Genomic DNA, 22,012 nt, shown 5'->3' on the forward strand with positions numbered 1-22,012 from the left:
CGAGTACAAGAAAGTATACAGACCTGATCATACAGTTATTGTATTTATCTTAATCCCACTAGCTGGAAGAGGTCTACAAAAGGATAAAATGCATTTGATTGTACCCTTCTGTAGAACTGAGTAATGGAATTTTGCTCTGTGTCAAGGATAGCCAGGGATAATCTATTATTTAATGGGTAATGTCTACCTGTGGCTTGAGACACTAGCAATGTTTTAATTAATGTACCTGATTTTTCTAAGACTGTGAATGAGATCAGATGATTTGCTATGCATTGACCATTTTCTTGCCTTCCCTTTTCTTCATCTTATTTCGGAGATGTAATCCAATATATATATTAGTCCATTCCAATAGCAGTCTTGTAGATTTTTAAAATGTATCGCTGCTTCTCTCACTGGAATCCACATACTTAACTTCACTGGATTTACTGGAATTAGAATCTGCCCTGATATGTCTTAAGTAACTGTTAAATATCATACACTTTCACTGATTCTTTCAAATGGAATAAAACTCCAAATCATACGCATGCAAAAATACTCCAGACTTGTTTTACTCTTTTACTTCATCTTCTTCCAATGACTCCTAATCGACAGTGTTATTTTGTGAAAAGTATGAAGGATGGAAAGATGAACAAATCTCAGTATAATCTACATCTCATTGCACTACTATAAAGAAAAGCATTAATCTGGGTATAGAACAAATGCATTAATCTGGGTGTAGCCCAAACATTGTGGGCAATGTTCTTTCAATACAATATGATAAACAGGCCATAACCATGAATAGTGTCATCTTTTCTGCTGAAGAATTCCTATTACTTGGAGTTACCCACTTGCACTGTGACTTTTGGAATGTCATCCAAATAGCCACCAATTTGAAATCATCTATAACAAGCAGCACTTATTCCCTCTCTTAATTTTATGATGTTGCCCATCATATCAGTGTGTCAGTACTCCCTGGCAGACACACTCTCAATCCCTGTTAGCTACTCCCTGTAACTAACTCCCCATCAGACTTCATGTGATTTCTAGATTTTCTCACTTTTCAGGGTGCAAAAATTCTGTTCTGTCTGCTTGATTTATTGGTCTCCTTCGAGGTCTTTTTGAGGGGGTGGTAAAAGTAGAAGGGTTAAAGATGTAATGATGTCATTCAAAATGAAAAAAGCTTTATGAAAATTGGCGGTTTTCCAGTGTTTCTAAAAGATGGCCAGCTTCCAGATTTCATTTAAAACTTAATTCACATAAGAAACAGTTGTGAAGCTAAAAGTCAGAGTGCTGAATCCTTGAAAATCTTCCTCTCTTCAAGAATTTGAGTAGCTTGCCAATATTTCTAAGTCTTTCCCTACAACACCGAAGTGCAAAGCTTCAGTCCCACTAGTATCTAACAAAGGAGGCATGCAAAACCTCATAAACACGCTCATCTTTAAGACTTGATTCCCGTGTCACGGTTCTACACCTCAAACAAATTTTAGAGCAGGCAGTTTTTAGGCAGATGGTTGGTAAAATTGCTTTTGAGATGGTACAGAGTGGAGCATGCAGCATCCTTTGATTAAACTGTATTTAGTTGTACAGGCAAAGGTAGTGCAGATATATGAATTGTCCATTAATTTTCAAAATCTTGTTGTTTGTTCCATTGTAAAGAATTTGAATACTTACATTGATTTTATCTTGCTTTTATTTCTGTGAACTTCTGTGAGCATCTCCAACACTTACAGTCTGCATTTTGTTAGGTAGCAACTCATCTTTGCAGATACTCACAGACATCTTCTTATGTATATATACCTAATTAATACTTCCCATTAATGTGATTAAGAGAACAGTTTTCATTATTTTTTGTGAAAAACTTCCATTTGTAGCATTACATTATCAAGGCAGCTTCAAGAATTTTCTTTTCAAAACTAGGCAGTAATCTAATTTAAGAATTTTGCAAAATGTAGCAATTTACCATTCCCAGGGTCCATATCAAACCTTACTAGGAATCACTACAAAATTTCACAGCTATTGTACATCACTGTAAATCTTTAAATTACATACTTCACAAATCTAACAAAACAAATTCTGCATGTAGTCTACTTAGTCCCAAAACATCTAAGGTGGATGAGCAAAGCTAAAAAATTTGCACCTTCTCATAGTTAGCCCTTTAAATCATACTTATTTCTGCATTTCATACCATGTATCTATTTTATCCTGTGTTCCTAAATCTTTTTTCTGTGCTTTAAAGTATTTCCTTTCAAGCTCGGCCCCGGTTATCCTCTGCACTAAGTTTTATAATTATATGAGTCAATATAAGCTCCTCCCAGTTCTTCACATCCATTTAAAGAACAGGTAGGTGAAAAATAATTTCCTAAAAGAAGAATAGTTCCCTGAAACAGATGGTACTTTCCCCCTGAAGATATTGTAAACAATGTAAAAGTTTTGTCAGTGTTTGGTAGCAGCATTGCTTTATGAAGGTCTTCTATGTCCAGAAGGAAAAATATGTCCCAGATGGTGTAACTGTTGCTTAGGCTGGCACAGTACATGTCCTTAATAGCGCAGTGTAGTACCTATTTATGTAATTAGGACTCAGCAGTCAGAGGAAATGTTATATTAAGCCCTTGCCACCAATATCTTTCTTGGAAAGCATTCAATTAAAAGGAAAAAAAGGGTAATCTACTAGGCTATTGTCTTTTCAAATGACAGAATTCCCCTCTAGCTTCAAAATGCACTTGTTACCAAGTGCAGAGATGAAGAAAAGGAATTTGACAAACTGAAAATCCTTTGACCTCTGATTCTGGAAAATAGGTTTACTTGGAGCAGCATATAAAAATTTGCTCTTCTGATGTATCATGATCATGGATAAGAATACTAACTATTATCGATTGCCCACATATTTCCAAGGATTGGTCCTGTTTGTCGCCATCGAATCCTTGTGTCACTTGTTAACGCCGCATTGGGAAGGGGAATAGTTATTCGGTTCCACCTGAAATACATATAACACAAATAGTAACATTTTACACTGATAGTTGTTAAGCAACTGTATGTTTTGCACATGTGTTTACTTATACTGGAAGCTTTGTGAGAATTTTTAATTCTAAGATCTGCACAAACTAAGCAGTGAAGTTACTGCAGCTTTTGAAAATATAAATGAAAAAAAAAAGAACTTGGGCCATGATATTTTCATACACTATATGAATGTTAATTATTCCATTATAAAACCCAGCCTTTTTTTTTTCCCTGTATGAATGCATGAAGTCAGCAAAGATCTTAACCTGCTTCACAACTCCTCCATCACAGTGAATATCCCTAAATTGCATACTGCATTAGACCCTTCAGTATGACTGAGCTCTGTTTGGTGGAAACCCTCAGGCGTAAGAAGAGGGGCACAGAGGATTTGGCCTGCTGTGGTCTGGGCCATCATCCTCATGTCATCCACAGTGGCTGCACTTCCTACACACGCCGGGCGTAATGGTTCCTATGAAAATGGTACAGAAATGGGGGTCACCGATCATAGCAATGCTTTAACTACACTTTCTTCTCATGGTCATACCTGCTGCTCTGAAGTGTCTGTGGAAGTTGGGATACAGAGGGATACAGAGTCATGGGATTTGTGCTATGCAACAAGATGTCACAGTTTTTATGGTCAGAACAGTACCGAAGAGACTTAATAAAGAGAAGGGCTGATATAAGAAAGTGACACCAACAACCATCTCCATCTGCAGAAGTACAGAGGATGTGCTTCATTGTAACCCAATATTGGGATTCCAAGTGAGCGAAGGTGTCTGAGGATGTAAACATGGCTTTGACTGATGGTTCCTCTGACTAAGAAGAAAACTTTTGTGGCTTTGACAAGGTATAACTTTTCTTATAATTACCACCATGCTGTCCACAGGTTTTTTTTGTAATCTATCTTTAGAATCAGAAAAATAATATTATACCACAGCAGAAGCCCCATATATTTCAGATTTCATTACTGGGCAGCCAGGGAGACCAGAACACTCCTTCCTTGCTGTCCTCAGCTAGTAAAAAATGAAAGATGACATGGGGTTGCGTGCTTTGCTGCTTTCTTCTGACACCTATAATTCACTTCTCTAATCTTGCATCTCAGTTAGCTTTGCAGAGAACACTCTCACCCGCTGTAATTTTCAGAGGCGTAGACAGTGCTGTGGGGGAGGTGAGGCCCAGCACATATCTCAGGCAGACACTCGGTGTGGAGCAGGGACCAAGAGCGACCATGGTTGGTTGAAAACTCCAAGCTGACGCTGATAACACAGTGGAGGAAAGAAAGGAGAAAGACACCGTGAGCCTACCTGGCATAGATATGAATGTAGAAGTACCAACACTGAGAAACCACCAAATCTGCTATTCCTAATAACTGATGCTGAAACGCGAAAGAATTTTAAGCAGACTTTGAATACAAAAAATCCTGAAAATACAAACATGAAACAAATCTGAGTCTTTAAAAACCAAAAGGGCAGCCTATAGACTGAGGATTGTCTAAACACCTAGTCCTTCTTTGGCCACCATCTAGCTAGTGTTTTTACACTGCTGCTGTTAAATGAGCTGTTGTTACTCTTATATTTCAGCTGGAAATGGTTTCAGAAATAATGAGGAGAAAACTTGGATTCATCAGAGCTAGACAGCATCATGTGAGCACAGGACACTTATAACTGCTGGCTGCTAACCATTACATCTTCAGAAGGTGGTAAAAGACCACTAGTTATTCATGCATTGGCTGGCTCTTCCCTTCCATTGCTGACAAATATTAACTTCACTGGACTCCTCAGTCACCTGCCTCCTCCACCCATCGTACCTAAATGGAGACCAGAAAAGTACTATGGAACAGTGAAAGTGGCCAGCCCCCCCTGAGGATTGCAGATGGTGGAGGGGACCTGGGGAAGGGCATCCTTCAGAGAGACCCGTAGCAGGCAGAGCCCGCGGGAGCCGTGGGAGCCTCTGCGTTGCCCAGCCATAGTGGTCTTTGGAGGCTTCCTCCCACGTCACAGAGCCTGGAGTGCTCAGTGGTGAATTTTGTGAGTCGTAGGGACATAACCATATGCAAAACCTCCAGGTTTGCCAGGAAAAAGGCTGCTGTTCTCTGGTTTCATTGACTAGCAGTAAACCAAACCATCCATGTGCCGATAGTGACATTAGAGAACTGGAAACTCTATGAGACCATCCACTGAGTCTATGACAATGAGTTATTAAACCCATTCTCCCAAAAGTTCATTGACAAGTTCAGTTTTCAAAAAGCTATTACTATAATTTTTTCCTTCCCTGTTTCACTGCATATTTAAAAAACACTGTTTATAATCTAGGAGTGTAAGAAAATCCTTAGAACTTTTACATTCTGAGGACCTTGAAAAAGTAATACAGAAAGTGCTTGATTTATTAAGGATTTAGTATTTTACTGAAATACTCTTGTAATTTCCTTCATAAAATTAGCTTGTAATATTCTGTTTTATTTTAAGTAATGTAAATGGAACATTATAAAAGTCATAATTCATCACCTCAATACTAAATTATTGGATTATAACTTTTCCTTTTCATTAGAATTTGCTGACAATATTACTTTATTTAAATGTACCATCACTGTGATATTGTAAGCGTGCATTAAAACTGTTTATGGAGGTTTTGACTAATTTATTTCACATTTAACTGTACTGATACGTTGGAGGGTCATATTTACTGCATATATTCAGTGAGAGTCTCTGATGTGCAGTAATGAAAGCATTATGAATAATGCTGTAGACCAGGAGATGGGAAATGCTGCTGTATTTGGGAAATACAAATAGGGATGATGGGGACCACATGCTTCTTTTGTTATGAAGAAGCTAATTTCTGCTTCAGAAGTAGTTTATGTGAAGGAAGAATATTAATCTTTCAAAATACACACTAATCTCCATCAGGTAACAGACTGAGACAGAGACTTTATGTAACATATATTTACAGGCCAGGAGTGTTTACAGGCAAAGTTTTCACTTTCCATGTAGAAAAATGTTGCTGCCTTCCCTTCCTATCAAGTACAAGTGCAATGCCTTGATTTTTGCTGCCCCTTGAATTCTGCTGCCCTGCATGGCTGCTAGGACTGTCAGTGCTAACACAGCTCTTTCCAGTCGGAAGTAGAAGAACATGGATGTGAAAGCATTTACATTCTCTTACTTTAAACTCTTGACTCTGGAAAAATGTAAAGTAACTTAATCCTCATAAAATATCAGGATAAACCAGTCTCACATGTACATAAGGAAAGAGGGACAGTGGACAGTTTGGTTTTGGGTCCCCTGTTTGAAGAAGGATGTTAAGAAACTGGAGAAGTGGAGCAGAGGATGACCAAGATGTCCATGGCCTCGAGCACCAAGCTAGGAGGGGCTGGGGAGCTGGCTTGCTCAGCCTGGTGAGGAGGGGTGAGCTACAGCAGCCTGTGATGGTGCAGAGGACACTCACAAGGGAGGCAGAGCCAGACTGTCCTCAGTACTGGCAGGCACAGTAGAAAGGGCAAAGGCCATAAAGACATGGCTTCAGAGTTTTGGACTGGACATTAAGAAACACTTTTTCACTTGAGGAGGTCACCCAGAGAGGTAGCACAATGTCCATCCATGGAGGTTTTCAAGTCATGGATAGGCAAAGCCATGGCTGACCTGACCTATGCTAGTAACAATCCCACCTGCAGCAGCAGGTTTCACTACATGACCTGTGAAGGTCCCTTCCAACCAACATTTCTAATATTCTACAAAATATGGAGAAGCAAATGACTCCTTTCTTTCCCTTTCCCTGCCCATTAACTCCATGGAAAAAATAAAGTTGAATGTCCCAATAAAGTGAAGCCAGCAAAAGAGTTCTGTGGTCAGTGTACAGGCAGTGAGGTCCTCATACTGATGGTTGTCAAGAAGAGGGCCATTTATCACCAGCCTTACAGGAGTTAAATATGCTTGTGGCATCAGTAATCTCTGGGAGGTCAGTAGGGCAGGTTCCTGCTGCTGCCTTTCCCCCTTACACAGTATTAAGAGGTAAATCTCATATCCATTAGAAACTGGAGCAAAAGTCGCTCTAAAATCATGAGCATATTTTAGAATAATGGACTAAGAAAAGCAAGTTTTGACCTGGAAAGCCATTTAATAGACTTCTTATTGCATATGAGGTATATAAACCTGGGCCTGTGGAGATCAGGAGAATCATTAGCTTTTGAGCAGCTTATATTTGTCTTTATTAATTGGCTTTGTTCTTTCTGAGAAAAAAAATCCAAATACTCATATAGATGATATAAACCAAAATGTGCTAGAAAGCTGATAATCAAAAGAGAAATCTTGTCTGTCATACCTGTTACCAGGTTGATAAGTTCCACAACCCAAATTGATGGAAAATTGGATCATGTGAGTCACCGTGGAAGGGAGCACTGGAAGGACGTGGAAGTAATCCACAGCCCAGACATTCCTGTTGTGGCCTTGGTGACTCTTTTGCTTCAGGCAAAACTTGGTTGCTGGAGTCTGCAGGTCCGGACTAATGACAACAGAAACCAAAGATGGAACCTTTAAAAGAAATTAAATCAGGCTTAAATAAAACAAATAATATTAAAAAAGGTCACAAGGTACTATTTAAAATAGAAAAGCAACTTCAAATGTGCTGAACCAAACATGTACTTTTCTCTCTCCTTGCTTCATTTCTGTTAACTTTTTTTAGTCAGCTTTTCCCACAGAAGATCCCAAATAAAAACATTTTCTGTTATGTGCATAGCTAGTGCATAATTAGACCTTTATTATGTCAAAAGAGGATGTCAGCTTTAAAACGGCTTTTTTTAAAAAAAAACCTCCACAATGAAGTCAGTGTAATTTCAGATCCTATCTCTCCCTGGGTTCCCCAATTAATTTTTATTATTTTACAATTACAGTTTCCTTATTTTTAAAAAAGTTCTACCCCATCTTTCACACAGAAGCAGGCGAGGAGGGAAGCCGTGCACAATGAAACAATGCAAGTGACTCAACCAAACCCAGGCCAACCCGTACTGTAAACATTTGCTCTCTGAATGCTGGAGTTACAGTGAAAATGCACACAGACCTGTGCTTGAAATCAGCTGCATCTTTACCACCAGATTTCCTACATACTGTATAAGCATACTGCATTTCCATCTCTAGCGCATCCATGTGTATATGTATTACGTATCAATTTTTGCTATCTTTTTTACAGCAGCAGAGTAAGGACACCTCAGGGCTGGGTTACTCAGGGTAGATGTGGGCTAAGTGCTTCCTTGCCCTAGACAGGAAGGATCCGGACAGCAAGCCCGAGGTCCTTATTGTCCTGCCTGGATGTGGTTGGAAGGCGGCTGCACTAACGGCAGAGGAGAAGCTGCCTGCGCACGCTGCCAGCAACCACATCCTGTGACTGAGTTCATACCCACATCACTGCAGACCCTCTAAGAGGGCACACAACTGTATTTAAAATGGAAATAAAAAGTGTAAAATGTGAAATTTCCTGCAGCAGGCACAGGAAAGACATCCAGGCACTTCCCAGTCACTCTCCTCCCAGCCACTGATCTTACCATGGCTGACCCTCTCAGGACGTAGCTCCTGAGTATCAAACCATGGCTAGCAGGAGTTTGACTGGAGACAGGAGTAATCATTTGTGAGGAGGCGTTATCACCAAAGTTTTCAGCTGATGGCTGAAAATTTTTGCCCATTGCCCATTTGCCTGTTATCCTAGCACTAGCCAACGCCGCAGTCCTGCTCTGGGGTGGAGTAATCAGCAATAACTGCAGGGCCGTGTTGCAAAGGCACCCTATCACTGTGAGGTCTGCACGTGATTTATGTGCTTGGGAAGATCACGTTTGACTGCCCCTATGGAATGCACCATACAACTTTGTTGTGATGGCTTCAAAATGCATTGATCTATCCATCCTATCCACCTTCTTTGTTTAAGATGATTTACCTTGTAAGCAGCATAGGTCAGGGTATCAAGAGGTATGTGCTCCCTCCTGCCTTCAATCTTGGCATAAAGTATGACATCATTTTCATGGGATTCTCCAGAATCACAAGTTCCCCCTGTACAACACACATTTGAGGGAGAAAAAAATTAATTGAAGCCCTTGTTATTGGAAAGTGGAATCATATTACGCAGCCATAATTACAAAAATAATTACAACCAGATGCTATTTAACTTAGGATATGAAACAAAAGAGCACCAGCCCTAAGGACACAATGTATAAGAACTATTTGATCAGATACAGCATGCCAGAGATCAAGGGGCTTGACAATTATGAAAACCCCAAGTAACTCTCTTAATCAGCTTATCAAAACAATTTTAATAGACAATGCTGTGCCCAAAGCAATACTTCTATCTGTATGCTTTAAATCCTCTTTACATAGAAATGCTCTGCTTTTTGAGTTCTCATCAGTAAACTGTTATTTAGTACTCACAGTCCGTGCAGCCACACACATCATATGTGAGGACCTCTTAAATACTTCTCAGCTGATAGTTCGCAGCTGCGAATTTGCTCTTAGTAGGAAATGAGGAAGACTGCTGTGTACCTTTTTTTGTTGTGCTGCTTCTTCTGCTATCTACACCATATCCTAAAAGGGATGGATGGGGTCTATTGTATCACAGAAAACGTGTGTTGTGGTTGCCTCACTGGAATGGGGCAGCATTTGAAATATCTTCGTATTGGTAGAACCCAAAACACCTATTAACCTTCTCCGAGAGAGCAGACGTATTGGCAAATTTAAGCATTAAGCTCTGCATTATAGTTGTGAGATGGACATCATCACACTAGTTTGGCGTTTTGGAAAAAAGTTTTGAAAACAAAGTATCTGTAATTGAAACAGGAAACATCATTTCCCTGTACACTATGGGCATTGCAGGTATTAAAAAAAAAACAAAACAAAAGAGAAAAAAAACAGGATGGGGAAGCTTCTTTGAAAAGTCTGTAAAGTAGAAAGGTTGCCTATATGAAATGTTTTCTCTGCTATTTTTACTACAGATGGCCAATTCTTGGAATGGAATAGGCAAAGCAGTCCAGAGAGCTAGATAATATGTGCATCTTTGATGTGTATTATACTGTAATAAGGAACATCCATGTATCCTTTCAAATCCCTGCTTGGCTGAATGTTTAAACTATTATTTATTTAATTTACAAGTACGTACAGAATACATTTTTCAAGTGATATCCCACTATCCTCTGTGCCTCCATGTGCTGACAACTTCTCCCCTAAGTTCAGAAGGTTGAGCAAATTTCTTTCCTGTTTCTCCTGCAGGTGTTGTAATACTTGGAAGAACTGGGAAAAAGCATCCTCTTTTTCCTGTGCTTTATTGGTAATTCATGTAACACAGAGGAGATGTGCGACAATTCAGGACAACAACACGAGGTCTTCCACTCATTAAATAAAGAGTGTTTTTTCTTGTTGATTCAGAAGGTTGCTTGTGGAGGTCACAAGTTTAGTCTCTGCTTCCTCCTTTATTATTCTATTATTCTCTACTTTTAAGCAAAACCCCTCACCTCCTCTAAACCTGGTGTTGAGAGAATAACCTCATGCAATTTCCTTTATGTGCAAAATAAAAGTTCTGGAAAAACACTGTGAGGTACTGAATGACAACCATCATGTGCATAGGGATTTTGGTCTGTTGCAACACCGAATTAACGCAGTTGCACTGACAACAACAGTGGGGAGGGGAAGTGGCAGGGCAGGTTTGTTCTTGGCTGCTTTCTTAGCCCTGGTAAATCACTGAGGTTGCACTTTGTCCCAGCAGGGAAGGTCCACAGATGATGCTAACACCGCATCAGTGCTTTTCACTAGGGATGCCACATGTAGGCCATACGTCCTCCAAGACTGTAGTACAATATAGCACACTCTGTGTGACTCTCACCCTGGGCCAATACATTAGCAGAGGAAAATGTTTATCAATATAATAAGAGCTTTTGAGCAGAAACTATTCTGTGGGTTCAGCCACGTAAGGCTGTCCCACCTCTGTGCTACTCCTATCTCATCCTCGGGTTCAACTCTGTTCGCTCTGATGGATTAACACCAGGGTCCACACGGATGTGACTGCGGGAGGATATGACAGGTACCTGTAAAATCCTCTGTGGTGTGAGGATGACAAAGATATGAGCATCTCTTCTAATATAAGAGGTAAGGGACATGAAATGAAATTAGAAGGTACAAGACAAGATTACTTCTTCACTTGAAGAATTGTTTAACTATGGAGTGGCTACAGGGCCTGGTGGGCACAACAGGCAGGTTCAGTTGATAAAAACTAGTACCAAGGATCATTTCAGACACTGTAGAGGGACCTGCCTCACCTACCTGCTACTCCAGCAGGCTGTGCCTCCCACAAATCCTGCATTATATCTGGTAGACTTGTGCTGATATCTCAGATATGCTTGGACACCTCAAGTGGCAACAACAACCTGTGCTTGTGTAATGAATCTTGCCTGAGGACTGAACAAGAGTGAACGCACACCTATGCGTGCAGCAGGCGCTTAAGCTTCCTTTTTATCAAAGGAGAGCCATCTCATGCAGTCAGTGGAATCCAGGGAGCTGCTCAGCTGGTCTAGCACAGATATCTCATGGTGAGCTGCATGGGTTTTTCCAGCAACGGTACTGACCACATCTTCTCTAACTATAAAGGAAGTTTAGACACTGACCTTACATGGACACACCTTCATGTAACTTCTATATTAAACTGTTTTAACCTGGAGCTAAATGTTTATATTAGCCAAAAAAAAAGGCTGGATAAATCCATGGAAGAAACGCCCACCAAGGGCTACTAAACCCAGAATGCCCTGTCTTGTTCAGAAAGATTTTCATTTGCAAGTCAGTGCCATCTGCAAGAATATTTTTGGGAGGCCTATTTATGTGCCCACCATGTTTGCACACCTGTGGGGGCATCCAGAAGGGTGGACTCTTGGTCTGACCAAAAGTGGTCAGTCTTACATCCTCATGGTATCACAGTCATGAATCAGAGCTATCCTCTTCTGAGGAGTATTTAAAATAGTTCTAGACACACTGCGCAATTTAAATCTCACATGCTCCACATGTATTACATTAGGAATATATACTTACCCATACTGAAATAAAATCTTAAGTTCCCATAACCTGTAGTGTCCATGTATGGAGTGCATATTTTTCTTTCTCCATCTCTGAGAAATACCATAGCTGAGCCAGATTCCAGTGTCCCACATTCAGTACCAATGACGGCTCCAAATATGTCCCACCTGGAGAGGTCAACAGTGGGTGGAGAATGTGCAGAGGCGTGTTACTGATAAACTCATACAAAACATGTTCTAGGAATTCATTTGTACATACAGAAGTAGCTGCTGCTACTCTTACAGAGGACAAGAAAAGGCAGTGTTTCAAATATGATTCTTACGACATTACTTACATATTCAATACTAGTTTCTAAACTCAGTTGACTCAAATAAAGCAAAGTAAATGTAAATATTTTACATAATTTGGCAGAAAAGCATGAATTACTAAAAAAATGAGGCTTTTAATGAATGCTATTACCAAATATTTAGTGTTGTGTTGTTCTGTCATCTTCATTATTTTTCTGGCATACAAATGTTTAAAATATAATTGCATTCTGTTTCATTTCATATAATCTAAGGTTTATAGATCAGTGAAACTTGAAAAGCCACATGTCTACCATATCTGCTATACAGTCATTAAATATGTAGATAATAGCTGAAAATGCTCTCTTTTCATCTTTTTGAGCATTTAGGGTAACAGTTTTTAGCTAACACATGAACAGAGTACGAAAAAGACTGCTGTGTTTTTAATATGTGATGATACAATCTTTCTCAGTTTTTCTGTGCAACATTTTCTCTTATTTTTATTCAGTGATAATTAAAAGAGCTGTTGCAGAATTTTCAATTAAATATTTTTTATTGAAAATATGTTTTCATCATGAAAGCGTTGGTTTCTTCAAAACTCGATTAAAATATTTTGAAAGATTAGAAATTGTTGAAAACTCATACATTATTTTGGTTTGATACATTATTATTCATGTTGAAGTCTTAATTAATTCATAATAAAGTATTTTAAAAATATAAGACTGATAAAGCAATGAAATTATTTAGAATCACTAAATCCTGATAATCCAATCGTTTAACTAGCCAGCGTGATTCAGGATGAATGGGAAAACATTGACGTTCAGAAACCTTTGTGGGAAGGCAGAGCCTTTTCCTGTCCACTTCCAGCAGAAACAATCTCTAGCAGCGATCTGCCATATGACAATTTCAAAAACTGTCATTTCAAGAACTTAACAGTCTATTTATCAGTTTAACCGTTCCAATTATTTCAAAATGTATTTCTAGGATCTTCTTAAAAGCTGCCAATTTCCCTATTGACCTAAGCTGTGACAGACCTGCAACGTGCCTGTTTAGAAATCCTGCTTTAAAACTGTCAGTCATTTACACAGGAATGAGTGAGCTTAGCACCACTGAAGAGCTTTTTGATATAAATATAAATATGTTAATGGAAGCACAGTTTAACTTAACCCTAATTCTGAGGGAAGTATTTTAGTTGTGCAGACTTTTTAAAGGTAATGTGCAATATAATCAAAATAGAATTTTGAAAATGGGTCTCTTGGGCTGAAGGCAACTACCGAATTAAACAGTTGTGCCTACTTTAACTTACACAACAAAAATCTCACAATGCTCCATTGATCTTTTGTATGCTCTATTTAGCTCAATTAAAACACTCTCTGTAGTGACCCACAAAACTACTCAGGGTCATGAATGATGCAGATCATGGATGTTTCTAGGGATCCTCTCCTTTTAGGCAGCATTAGAAATGAAAACCAGAAAGTTCCACAATGTTAAAAAACTGGCACTTTAATAAAAATACATCAAAACACTGTAAGGATAAATGGAGAAGGAACCTGGGTGATGGCATGACAGAGATGTAGACATTCTTGATCAAACATTACATTTGGATTCCTTAATCCCTCACATAACTCCTGAAATTCTTCTTTACAAAACATATGATAGAATGATAGATGGATCTAAATTAGATCTACTGGACACAGAGGTCCAAAGCTGCAATGTATCTGCTAGAGAGGCCAGAGGCAGCCTGATGTGAGGATCTGTCCACTTTTAGGATCAGGCCCTAATTTATGCAATTAAAGAGAAACAGAATGACAGTGGGAAGACGTGTGGTACTAACAACAGCAACCCCTATCCAGGTAGTCTACCGCTTTAGGTGGGACATGCAAAAAATACCAATCAATTGCTTATTAAAAACACTGGTAAGCTCCTCTGCCCTCACTGTGGAGATCTTTCAGATGTCTCACACCCGAGAGCATTTGGCGCAGAGGAAGGTGGTGGTGACCCCCACATGTGAGCTTCCTTTTGCTCTGCTTTACGAGGGATGCTTTTGCCTTTGCTTTGAGAGCTGACAGGCTCCAGCTGATGTTACAAGGGAAGCCCGAGAACTTCCTGCAAGCTCTCGCTCAGGCATAAAGTGTTTCTGTGACTATCTGAATACAGTAAAACAATATTTAAAATATAGTTCAAATAACATTCAATAACATTTCTCTAAGAAGGAATTAAAGAAGCTCATCTGTTTGCAGCTGTGTACAATTCCCAAAGCAAAGCCCCACAGAAATGTTGCAAAGCGGGCCAGTGGTGGTAAACAATTTTATGCGATGGGGATGTAGCCCACATCACCCGAGTTCAGTGTGTATTCACGGCTGCATGCAATTTAAACCTCCATTCTTATAGCAACAATGCAAAGAAGGAAGTTTCTAATACAGAATAAAATTAGAAAATAAAAAAATAGAAAAAAATAAGGAAAAAGTCGTGAGGACTTGGGCTGGCTGCTTAGTGCCTTGGAAAACAGTTACCCCCTGCTAGAGCAGGCTGCTGCACCACTGAGATTTTACGTGCTGGGGGCAGAGCAGGACCTGGGTCCTGGGACTGCAAGCAGGATGAGAGTGCAAAATGCATCGGGGGCTTGCACCCTGCCTCGCTCCTACCTGGGAGGGGCAGCACCTGCAGATTGGAGTTAGACGCTGCGTGACAGTGAAAATGTAATATTCCTAATTCGGAAGAAATTGTGCATTTGCTGACCAGGGTATGGTATAAGCATTTTATTTCCGTATTTCTACTCACTGCAGCATTTACTATGTAATTATTTTTTAAAAGTTTACTCATTATCTAAGAAGGAGGTGTCCCGATTCGAACAGCTGATGATGAGGGGTCTGGCCCAACTTAGCTCAACTAAACACCTGGCCCGGCAGAGACAGGATCTACAGAGAGGGCAGATGTCCCCAGGTAACACTCCCATCCTGTTTTTTCAGGATGGAAAAGAGACTAAGAGAACATCTCAAATGTATCCTACATGGTCACCTAACACACAACACGCATGTACTCGTTTTCTTTCCTTTGTCTGGACATGGGTTGGTTATTCAAACTGGGACAGAGTTCACAGTGAATATTTTTTCTGTAAGCCCCAAATAAACCACGTGTCCACAGGACACATTAGCATATATCTCTTAAAAGGTGCTCTTTACCTTCAGCAGAGCATAGGCAGCGTTTGAATCAGCTGCTAATGATCTGAAGCACTTTGTAGGCTGAAATCAACATTCAGTAGAGACCCATAAATTAACAGTGTATGTTTCTCATTGCCCTGGGGTTACAGCAACTAATGAAATTTTTTTTTTTTAAATAAAAAAGAATCAAGACCACATTGTTAGTTATTTTCTTTTTGTCAGAATTTATACACTGAGGTATATAAAATGATACTTCTTTACCAGGACACTTTTTTTTTAAAGCTCACTCATGTTTTCGTAAGAGTGGTAATTTTGCTGTCCTGATGGTTTCTTTACTTTCTTTGCCCTTGCAGCAGTCCCTGCTGGATCTGGCTTTACAGGCACTCTTTGAATCCCTATATATATTTAAAGTAAAAATAGTAAACTATTGGCCGGATCCTCAGCTCTGGTGCGGCAGGCATGGCCATGTTCTCGGTGCTGGAAGGTGAGAGCAGGCTGCTGCTTCAGCTGTCCTGCCTCCACCTCCTCCTCCCCCGGTACCTGCAGGCTTCTGCACGAGCAGGAGCTCTCTCATGGCAAAGTGTGGCTCACAGCAGGGATCCAGAGGGGGATGAATTTGATTTCATATGGACAGGAGTTTGTTAAAAACACTCAGGTGTGACAGAATGAAAAAACAGATCAACATTGCGTGTTTCTTCAGAATGACTATATAATTTAGAAGCACAACTTTTTTCATTGAAAGCTTTGGTGACAGAATGGTCTGGAGACAGACTGCTCCTCCTGGGTTTTCCAGACTTGTTCCTTCCTAAAATCTACAATCACCCATTATTTACTGTATTGTTATTTATCCTAGTCACAATCTTCCCTGACTCCAGAGCAAAGACAAAATGCAGTTCTCTGTTTACACAGTTTCCTGATGCCCGGAGGGATGCTGCACGCCTGCTTAGGGCCCTGCGCAGGTAAGGGACACTCACCCTTTAGGCTGGCTCTCAAACTCTTCTGCCCACTGCTCCTGGGCATCCTCCGTGGAGAGGTCCACATCCCGGGTTGTGGCAAAATTGAACTCGCTGCCTTCTGTCCCGTGGAAGTAGATGGAGTTTCCATCCGACTGGCAGCTATGCTGTGGACAAAAGGAGGTGACGTTACATTGGGTTTGCCAGGGCAGTTGCCCTGATCACACGCCATCAGAGCTCAGAGCGAGCTGTACATTATCTAATGCCTCACCGACGCCTGAAACAAAATAAAACTTAAAAATGGATGGTCATCTTTTATCTTTCTTGGCCCACTCCCAACGATAATTGCATCCTAATCCCGTACCTGCTTCTCTACAAATGCATTTCAGACCATTGTAAAACTGTGTTTGCATGGAAAAGATATGTACCATATCTTTGGGTGTTTATTTCTATTTTAAAGAATTGCCATTACGTCTGGCACATACACAACTGTGTGTACAAATAGCTTTAGTAGTATATCAAATATTGCTATGGATATTTTGTTAGCATAAGAGTTTCATGCTGTGAAACACATCAGATTTCCATGCCTGAATTTTTGCCAGCAGAGGTGTTTGCATTTACAATTGCTGTGCATTGCCATACAGTAAACTTTGGGCCTGAAGTGTATGAGTAAAAGGGCTATTTGCTATATTTAATTCAAATAGCATAACAAATAGCTCTATAGGCAGCTAGCTCTTGTGATACAGCAGTCTCAGGGGTTCTGAGGCTGCCCCCACACCCAACGTGCCTGCTTTTCCTATTGCATTTCTGTATATACCACCTCAGCAGCATCAAATGAAGCCAGGCGTCTGCCCCAACGTGCCCCAGCTACCACCACTGTCCAGGCATATTGACCTGAGGAGCACATGGAGACCTATGTCTGTGAGGAGCACGTGGGGGTTACAGTACAGATTTTCTTCTTTCTCCCATCCTACTTTTGCCCTCTTATGTGTCTGATAAAACAGTAAAAGTCTGCAAAATCTGTGTGGCTGAAGCAGATACTGTAAGCTTCTAAAAAAGATCTACCTGGCCGTAATGCAAACTGAGAACTTGGCATTTTATTGAATTATTCATAGTTAGAAAAATACTGATAAGAGTAATAATTAGATCAAACACTTTTTTGGGGGGGTACTCTTGGTCGCATTAAAAATGAAAGCTGAAATAAGAAATGGTTAATTAGAATAATTCTGCATTCTTACCACAGTTCAACATCTGAAAAAGAGATACAATAATGCCAAATTGCATTGACCTTTTCAGTATCGTCTATGCAGTGCCCTCTTGTCTCTGGACCTCTTCATAGCTCACTGAAGGAAAATATGACAATCACCTCTTCTGCATTTAAAAAGGTCATGGTAGTGCCATAGAAGTGAATAACTAAATTTTTAACAAAGAGAAAGATGTGGCAAGAAATAAAAACTGCCCAATACATCTCTGTCTATAGGATTTTATGAGCAAAGTACAAAATAACACATTTTGTCTGATTCTATAACTCTTCCTTCATTTATCAATGCAAAAAAAGGCATAACTGAAATTCTTTTGTTGATGATTTTCAAGTATGGTTGCCAATAACTTAGCAATTAATTTATATTTAGGAATGTAATTTGTGACTACGTTTCTAGAGGTGCCTACACATTGTTAGAAAAAAATCTGAGTACTTGAAGTCTGATTTTTGTATAGAGACTTTCTGGTCTATAGCTGAATGACAACAGCTCTATGTTTATTAACACTGACTAAATATCACTTAAAGAAATAAACAAACTATAAAAATGTAAGGACTGTTTCAACTTCTAAAATAAACAAATTGCTGTTAAAGTGTTTTTCTTCCAAAGAAAGGTCAAAGCAATAGAAATGTTGATTCTGAAATGTTGATAATTTATCACAGAAATTAAATAATTTTGTCACAAGTCTCCTTGCTCTGTTAATGCACCATATACACAGTGCACTATATATGCAGCGGCTGCCACTGGAAAGGCAGAATAATTTAGACATAAAATATTTTATAACTTGCAGAAATTAATGAAACAATTTTACATTTTACTTCTCTTTGAAAAACACTATTTGTACTATGCAGTTATTTATAATTGACTGAGAAATGGCTTTTGTTCACTGATTTTATCCTTCATGCTCACAGGTATTGCCAACATCAGAATTTTAAGAATTATTTGTTTATTTTGCCTCTTGCTTTTCAGCATTTTGTTCATTTGCTGAACAGAAACGAAGTATCCTTTATCTGTCAATCGATCTGCCACAAAACTCCTATTATCTGCAGGCAGTCAAGTAAATACAGTAAAAATAAATATTCAGGCTAAAACTTAATTCAAATTTATACGTAACCCTTCATCTCTTAGGAAACAAATAGACAAATAAATCCTACTGAGCTAGTTATTACAATTGCATACAAGCTTTGGGAAATCCTTTATAAGCTTTACTTATTTCTCAGTTGCTAAGTTATATGTAAGCATATACTTGATAGTGGGGTGTGTAATTAGTAATCTCTTGCCTGATGAAAGCCACCTATTAAAATAAACACAAAACAGATACAACCCCATTATCACTTAATGTTTGTATGTCCTTCTGCTGTCTAACAGAATATTTACTGAAGTACATCTGATGGAGTTTCCATTTAGGTTGTCAAGATAAATAAATGGGCAGTTTGGCAAAGGGGTGAATAAGTAATTATTTATACAGTGGTGTACAATCAACCCTTTATGAAACTCAAAAGCATCATTTATTTCATCAGTTCTATGAAACTATCTTTATGCTTTTATACACAGCTACACAGTATCTATGAATATGTATTTTATGCATATTTTATGTGTTAATGAACCACACAACGTATGCCTCAAATCACCCTCTGCTCATGTTAACTTTGAATCTCATGTGAAACAGCTATGCAGAAAAGTTCAGACTGGGGTTTAACTCCTGTTATTCTACATACCTATGAAAGTAGTAACAGAAGCTCATTACCTTTAAAGAGAGTAAGAAAGATGCTCAAAGCACAGGTACAGCTTTTAAAGAAGTTCTGAGGGAAGGCCATCATTTTCTGGTACATTTTTTCCCCAGTGCCACCATTTGGGACCCTGGACACTTGCCCATGGGAGAAGCAGATGAGGACGAGCCCCATTTGCATGAGCCATGCTGCCCCAGCAAGGGCCAGGGCTTCTCTGCTCATGATCTCGTCCTCTCCCACCTGCCACATTTCCCTCACCTGTATAATCATCACCCACAGTTCACACTTAGCTTCCGTATTTTCCTTTTCATTTTCCAAGAAGTTGCTATTTGTTGCTGCTTTTATTGCTTTTTTTTCATCCGAAGGGCTGCTGAGGGGTGAATAACCTCAAAGAGCACTCAGACAAATTTTCCAGGAGCAAAAGAAGCTCCACAGGAGATGGTCCCTCACCGGCATCGCCCCCAACTACCTTGTCAGTCTTGTTCAACATCCAGGAGGCTGCTGACTGTGTTGGATTATTTTGCGGTTTTGTAATAGGGCTTGAACAGATTAGAGACTGAATTGAAACCATCAGACTCATTTTCTCTTGGGTTCAACCCAGGATTTGAATCCAAGCCTTTAGGAACGAAGAACTAAAGTACAATTTACATACTGTGCTGCCTCTTTCCCAAATTAAAGGCTTTACACTTACAGTGGTAGTCTACATACTTCCACTATTTAAGGACTGAATTTTACAGGTCTTTTTTTTTGTCATTCTAAAGTGATAAAAAATGTGGAAGGAACATGTACTGTGTTTTGAAAGTAACTGGATTAAGTTTTCCCTAAACTGGAGATACTGTAGATCTCTCTATGTAGATGTAGAGTTCTCTTTTACGAATTCCAGATTAAATTTGTTCTGTGTTTCATCTTTATTTAAATTTAAATAATTTATAAGATAAGAAGAAATTAGCTTGCTGTGCAAATTTTGTAACTAAAAAGGCCAAATGACAGCAGCTTGTAGGATATTTCTCCTTGTAACCATGGAAGCATCAGCTGTAGGTCCATAGCTAAAGCAGAGTTCAATTTTATTTAAAGGGGATTAAAAGCATGTGGAACATTTAGTGTGTCTTTGCACAAATTACAACACTGAAAAGTTAACTAATTTGTGAGGAAAAACTAATTTAGAGAATAGATCCTTTGACAAATCTGATAACCTTCATTAAACAAAGTTTTCTCCCAAAACACCTACATAATAGAACATAGGACACTTGCAGGCACTTGAATGGAGCCACTTCACAACAGTAGCTGTTTCCCATTGTTTGCAACTGGAGTGGGACTATCAGCCTGCCATAAGTAAACTGTTGTATTCCTAAATAAACAACCCCTGCCTGTTGCCAAACGGAAAGAAGCCAAGTTCTGTTCAGGGACTGTGGTCATCCCAAGGGGAAAAAAGCCAGTTTAATTTAATCTGGCACTACCAATACTATTATTCACTAGCTGCAATTGTTAAGCTATTGCTTTGCATGAATAAGGCAAAATGAAAATTGGCTGGATGCATTCCCGTATCTCAGCATGCTTGGATGTGCTTTCAATCTAATCTTCACTCTGAATTTTCTGTGTTTCTGAAGTTTGTCTACTGGTTAGTTAGGGTATCACTGCCTTTTCCCTACTTTCAAGGCCCTGCACGGCTCATCCTCACCTGCCTCCACCATGTCCCATATGCACCATCTCGTGGCTCACTTTTCCTTGCCTGCCAATGCTTGTCACTACGTCTGCTGGTGAGATGACCAAACTTGCATGCCCTTGCCCATTCTGCCCACCACTCTTGGCAAATTCCCCACAAGGTGATGTCCTTCAGACACTTCCTTAGTGCTTTCCTCAACAAGCCTTGTCATTGATTACACTGAAGAATGCACTGCTTACCAGGATGAGCACTCTCCCCTTTTGCAATATTTCCTTTTACTCCCACATCTCCCCAGCCCCAGCTTATCTCCTGTTTCATAAATGGATGGCAATTTCCTGGGACACAGGCTATCTTTTTGGTTTGCACCTGAAGAGGCAGCAGGTACATTCCTTGCTCAGGACTCTTTGATGCTACAATGGTACCCCTCTTTATCCTACTCTATACTCCTTACACTTTATGTCTTCTACATACAGCTTTCCCCTTTTTTTGGTAGGTGCTTTTAGGAAAGCCTCTTGATTGTCTGAGATGCAGAAGGGTTTCAGTTAGGACTGCTCAAAACCATTAGTCAGCAAAAGCAGGGAAATTAGATTTGGTGAAGCAGGTACTTTCCAACTGGACAGATTTATGTTTTCATAAATAAATACTGACCAACTTTCCATAGCATCTAAATGGCTTAAGGGCCCCAAGTAAGATCTGGGATCCTACATCATGTCACATGCCTGAACAATCTCCATATTTTTAAAGACTTGCATGAGAGCACCATGTAAGGAGACATCTGCTACCCTCAGCGTGACCTCTTAGCTGGAAGGGATCTCTGGAGGTCTCCCGTTCACCCTGCCACGTGAAGTAGCACAAGCGTCAACCAGATCGGCTTATGCAGCAGTTGTAGCTAAGGACACAGCCTTGAAGATTTTTAGAAGCTCAAAAGATGAAGATTGGGAATGTAAACAGAAGCACTGA

General features: G+C 39.6%; 1 protein-coding gene across 1 annotated transcript in view; it reads right to left on the reverse strand.

The window, feature by feature from the left end:
* Nucleotides 1–22,012, reverse strand: part of RELN (reelin) — a 293,911-nt gene that overhangs the window by 100,236 nt on the left and 171,663 nt on the right. The window contains exons 11-16 of the mRNA XM_072867100.1: nt 16,422–16,567; nt 12,018–12,169; nt 8,890–9,002; nt 7,288–7,496; nt 4,104–4,232; nt 2,844–2,953 (exon numbers count right to left, since the gene is read on the reverse strand). Coding sequence (XP_072723201.1) covers nt 2,844–2,953; nt 4,104–4,232; nt 7,288–7,496; nt 8,890–9,002; nt 12,018–12,169; nt 16,422–16,567 — 859 coding nt within the window. The remainder of the gene's footprint in view (nt 1–2,843; nt 2,954–4,103; nt 4,233–7,287; nt 7,497–8,889; nt 9,003–12,017; nt 12,170–16,421; nt 16,568–22,012) is intronic.

This window comes from Ciconia boyciana, chromosome 1 (assembly GCF_034638445.1).
Source record: "Ciconia boyciana chromosome 1, ASM3463844v1, whole genome shotgun sequence".
In the NCBI taxonomy this organism is placed as follows: domain Eukaryota; kingdom Metazoa; phylum Chordata; class Aves; order Ciconiiformes; family Ciconiidae; genus Ciconia; species Ciconia boyciana.